The 4,905-nt window shown below is 54.4% G+C and overlaps 1 protein-coding gene across 1 annotated transcript; it reads right to left on the minus strand.

Moving 5' to 3' along the window:
- Positions 1 to 3,052: 3,052 nt before the first annotated feature.
- Positions 3,053 to 4,054, minus strand: LOC135404937 (olfactory receptor 14J1-like). Its single transcript, XM_064639668.1, has one exon. The coding sequence runs from the start codon at positions 4,052 to 4,054 to the stop codon at positions 3,053 to 3,055; it is 1,002 nt and encodes a 333-aa protein (XP_064495738.1).
- Positions 4,055 to 4,905: the final 851 nt, after the last annotated feature.

The raw sequence follows: 4,905 nt of genomic DNA on the forward strand, positions 1-4,905 counted from the left end.
GGCTCTCTCTGACACAGAGTCAACTCTTGATCTCCTCTTCCCTAAGGGAAACCTGCAGCCCCCTCCCTGCTACCAAACCTGATCCACAGGGTCACTCAAGTGCCCAGGAACAGAGGAGGTCATTGATCCCATTATTCCTCAGGCTGGTCAAACAAGACTTTGTCCTCTTCCTGTCTCTGACTGCAGGTTCTTTGTGTCAGAGCAGAGCTGGGCTGGACCTCAGCCGTGGTTTGCTCCAGAGCCTGCTGGGGTGGGGGCAGATGGCAATGGAACAGTTGGGTTGGACTGGATGATCCTTGTGGGTCTCTTCCACCTCAGCATATTCTGTCATTCTGTGTTTGTTTGGGTTTGGTTTGGTTGTGTTTGGTCTTTTTCCCTCCTTTTGATTTTCCTTTCCTCTTACCCATGAGTTTTTTCTTCATTGTCTTGGGCCTTGCTGGGCACCTGATGGCAAGACAAGTTTATCCAACTCAGTCATCTTGACCACATTTTTTGTACAAGTCACCATTAACTGGACAAGGTTTCTCACAGACTCGCTGCAACTTGGCATCATCCACAAAGGAGTGGAAAGTGCATTTCATCCCATCACCCAGAGACATAATAAAGATGTTCCATAGGAGTGGTCAAGGGCTGGCCCCTGATGGATGTCACCTGGGAGTTGCTGCCAAGAGGAATTTGTGCCATGACTTTTGACCCTCATCAGTCATTCAACTTCCCACCCATCACATGTTTCACTTGTCCAGTCCAGCTGTCACCAGTCTGGCTCTAAGGAGACCACAGGAGACCATGTCAAAGGCCTTGAAAAAGTCTGGGCACACAACATTCCCTTCTTTTCCCTCCCACAGGGGTTCTGCAATCCATGCCTTGTCCTTCCCATGCCTGGCAATGGCTGCAGGAGGACTTGCCCTATCCCCTTCCCTGCTGAACCTGAGCAGTCTGGAACTCTCCCAACCCTCCTTGCTGCCCTGTTTGCAGACTGCTTCCATGTCTGCCTTTGCCAAGGCCCCAGGAAGCTCTGGGATGGCTCTGGCCTTTCCAAGTCTTTGGGAGAGGTCTCCCAGTGACACTGCCCAGCCTTCTCAATATCCCTGACTCCAAAACCTTTTCTGTTCCAGATTAGTGTACGGGACACAACACATATTCTCATGGTTCTTCAGGAGAAAATTAGAAGTGATTTCATTAGAGAGGTCAACTGGTGGAGCAGCCCAGTCTGGTCTGGCCCCACAGCAGTGCCCAGCCCAGGGTGTTGCAGAGCTCTGGGCACTCCCCCCACAACCCCAGCCCCTCTGAAGGGCACAGCAGCTCCTGGGGCACAGAGAGGAGTCTCAGCATCCCCATCAGCTCAGGGGCTGGACACTCAGCATGGCAGGAGGAAATGGAGGTCAAGGAAACTGCAGGAGCCCTGGTGTCACCTCCAGGAGATGCCCAGCACAGCCTGACTGTGCCCCTCAGTGCCAGCCCCTCTGCCCAGCCCAGCCCAGAGTCCTGGCCCAGGGACAGAACAGCCTGTCCCCAGGGGGGGCTGCAGAAAGAGGTTTCTCTGTGTCAGGGATTCCTCTCTGCAGTCCCAGAAATGCTGCCTTGCTCTTCTCCAGGGACATCCCTTTGCCCAGGTCAGTGTGTCCAGGCTGCCTTGGCCAGTTGCAGATCCCAGCCTGGGATCCCTGCAGGGCCCTGAGCTGGAGGTGCTGCTCTGCACAGGGAGGGGCTGTGGCACCCTGGGCTGACCCTGCATTGGCCATGCTGGTCAGGGTGGGGAGCAGACCCAGCAGGATGGGGATCACTCCTCTCCACCTCTTCCATAGTCCTGGAAGGCTCAGTAGCCAAGAACAAGGCTGGGCAGGACCATGGGCTGTTTCCAATGGCACAAAGGGCAGGGCAGGGCTCCACTCCATGCAGCCTGTGGGCTGGAGAGTTCTTCAGGACACCCTCCTGGAAAGCCCACCCCTGGCTCTGGTACAGCCCCCCTGAACTGGGGAGGGACAAGGGGAGTTCACTGTGGGTCAGACGAGTCACTGGCCAGAGTCCTTTCTCTGTTCCTGCTGCGTCCCCTGGGCTTGCAGAACTCTCCTTTACCAGTTCACAGGCAGATTTAGTACTTGATCTCTGGGTGACTCCACCCTGGGCAGGATTCTGCTCCAGGGCTCCATTCCCTGCTGACTGGATGGGACAGACTGTCCCTGCAGATCCTCTGTGCTCTCCTGCACTTCCTGAGTTCCTACAGACAAGTCCTCACCTGCCATCAGAGCCCTCACAAGCTGCAGAGCCCCAGGCAGGTGACTTGGAGACCATTTCCCACTGGCCACCAGCACAGAACATCTGACCCAGCCCTCAGGCCCTCAAGTACCCCAGTGAGTCGCTTCTCTCACTGCAGGGACTGAATGGGGAAACAAGCAAAGCAATGAGACTTTGGAGAGTCTATTCCTTGGCCTTGTTCTTTACATCAACCTTTCAAAAAGAACAAAGTCTTCAGAAACTGCCCAGGGGGGTCCTCTTTCCTGATGGAAATGATGTTAAGGAGCCCAGCTCTGTCCCAGTAGTGCCCAGGGCCTGTCCCTGCCCATGGTCACAGGACTGACACACAGCAGGGACTGAGCTGCCAGAGCACTCAGGCCTTGGGCAAGGAGCAGAAAGGAGAGGGAGGCAGTGGAAAAACACATCTCTGAAAAGGCCAAGAGCTGCTGCTCCCTGGCAGTGCTCCTGTACCAGGATTCTTTACCCCTTCTCCTCTGCACACAGGCACTGCCCTCCAGCTTCAGGGAAGTTCTCTAAGGGAAAATCAGGAAAACAGAATTCAAGTATTTTATTATACTCAGAGATTGTGATTCCTCATGTACAGAATAACAAAGACAGAATGTTTGACAAAGAAGATAAAGGAACTTTTATTTTGTTTAAATGCACACAGAGAATGATTCCTCATTTACACAATTGTGGGTCAAAACAAAGAAGTAGAGAGTGAATTAGGTATGAGATGAAGAATAAATTTCTGTGTTAACAATATTAAAAGAGGAAAAAATGTAGGAAACGGCCCCCATCACCACTCTCAAATGCTTTAGAAGGCAGGCTGGGCCAGTAAAGAGTTACACAATGAGTGTTCTTCAGAAGAAAAGAGGCAGGTTGTTGCTCCTGAAAAACATGCAGTCATCATTTTCTTTATGGCATCCTTGAGCTCCTGGTTCCTCAGGCTGTAGATAAGGGGGTTCAGTGATGGAGGAACCACTGAGTACAGAACCGACACCACAAGGTCCAGGGATGGGGAGGAGATGGAGGGAGGTTTCAGCTGAGAAAAAATACCAGTGCTGACAAACAGGGAGACCACGGCCAGGTGAGGGAGGCACGTGGAAAAGGCTTTGTGCTGTCCCTGCTGAGAGGGGATCCTCAGCACAGCCCTGAAGATCTGCACATAGGAGAAAACAATGAAAATGAAACAACTGAACACTAAACGGCCACTGACCACAAGAAGCCCAATTTCCCTGCGGTAGCCTGAGTGTGAGCAGGAGAGCTTGAGGATGTGTGGGATTTCACAGAAGAACTGGTCCAGGGCATTGCCCTGGCACAGGGGCAGGGAAAATGTATTGGCTGTGTGCAGCAGAGCATTGAGAAATCCAGCAGCCCAGGCAGCTGCTGCCATGTGGGCACAAGCTCTGCTGCCCAGGAGGGTCCCGTAGTGCAGGGGTTTGCAGATGGCAACGTAGCGGTCGTAGCACATGATGGTGAGGAGGGAAAACTCTGCTGAGATGAAGAACAGAAAGAAAAAGAGCTGTGCAGCACATCCTGCATAGGAGATGGTCCTTGTGCCCCAGAGGGAATTGTGCATGGCTTTGGGAACAGTGGTGCAGATGCAGCCCAGGTCTGTGAGGGAGAGGTTGAGCAGGAAGAAGCCCATGGGGGTGTGCAGGTGGTGGTCGCAGGCTACGGCGCTGAGGATGAGGCCGTTGGCCAGGAGGGCAGCCAGGGAGATGGCCAGGAAGAGCCAGAAGTGCAGGAGCTGCAGCTCCCTCCTGTCTGCAAATGCCAGGAGGAGGAACTGGGAAATGGAGCTGCTGTTGGACATTTGCTCTTCCTTAGGACAGGGTCTGTTCAGAAAAGGAAAGCACAGGGAACGATTAAGACAGCCCCCTCTCAGCAAAGCCAGTGCAGTTTTCAGGGAAATCCCCTCCAAGTCAAGGCATTTCTTTTCTCTGGTTTGTGCTCTCTGAGGGTGCTGTGAGGAGCAGGAGCTCTGGCCATGTGCTGCCAAGGACTTAGCCATCCAAGTCACTGTCCTTGCCCACAGCCCTTCTGCCCCAGCCCTGGCAGCAGCTCCCTGGGCCGGCTGAGAGCTGCCCCTGGCAGGCAGCAGAGTCCCTGCGCAGCACAGCACCCTGGGCTGCAGGACCCTGCTCTGCCCCACAGCTCTGGGCACCCCTGGCTGTACCCCCGGCTTCACAGCTCTTCCAAAGTGCCCCAAAACAGCCCCTGCTCACCCATCCCATCAGCTGGGGCTGGGTCAGCTTTAGAAGATGCCTCCAGGAGCTGCCCCTGCACTGCCCTGCAGCCACAGACTCACCATGTGCAGCCCTGCCAAGATTCCTCCTGCAGGGAGCTCACAGCCCTCCTGCCAGTGCTGAGCCCCTTGAAGCTCTGTGTGTGCCCTGCTGGTGTCCCTGAGCTGCCCTGGCAGTGCCCTCAGCCCTGCTGGGCTGTGCAGAGGAGCTGCTCACCAGCAGAACTGTCTCTTTGAAGCTCTTCTTGCTTGCCAGGAGCTCCCTGGGTGCCAGGAGCCTGGTCCAGCTCAGCAGCACAGCAACAGCCCCAGGCATTTCATGACCCTTGGGGGTTTTGATGTTGTTTACATGAGACTCAGTCCCTGAGAGGAAGTTAAAACAACTTCTCAAGAAGTCAAAGTGAGATAGAAACACTGAA

This window comes from Pseudopipra pipra, chromosome W (genome assembly GCF_036250125.1).
Source record: "Pseudopipra pipra isolate bDixPip1 chromosome W, bDixPip1.hap1, whole genome shotgun sequence".
Taxonomy (NCBI): domain Eukaryota; kingdom Metazoa; phylum Chordata; class Aves; order Passeriformes; family Pipridae; genus Pseudopipra; species Pseudopipra pipra.

Coding starts and splice junctions, on each gene's coding strand:
- LOC135404937 (XM_064639668.1), bottom strand. CDS start 4,054: ATGTCCAACAGCAGCTCCATTTCCCAGTTCCTCCTCCTGGCATTTGCA.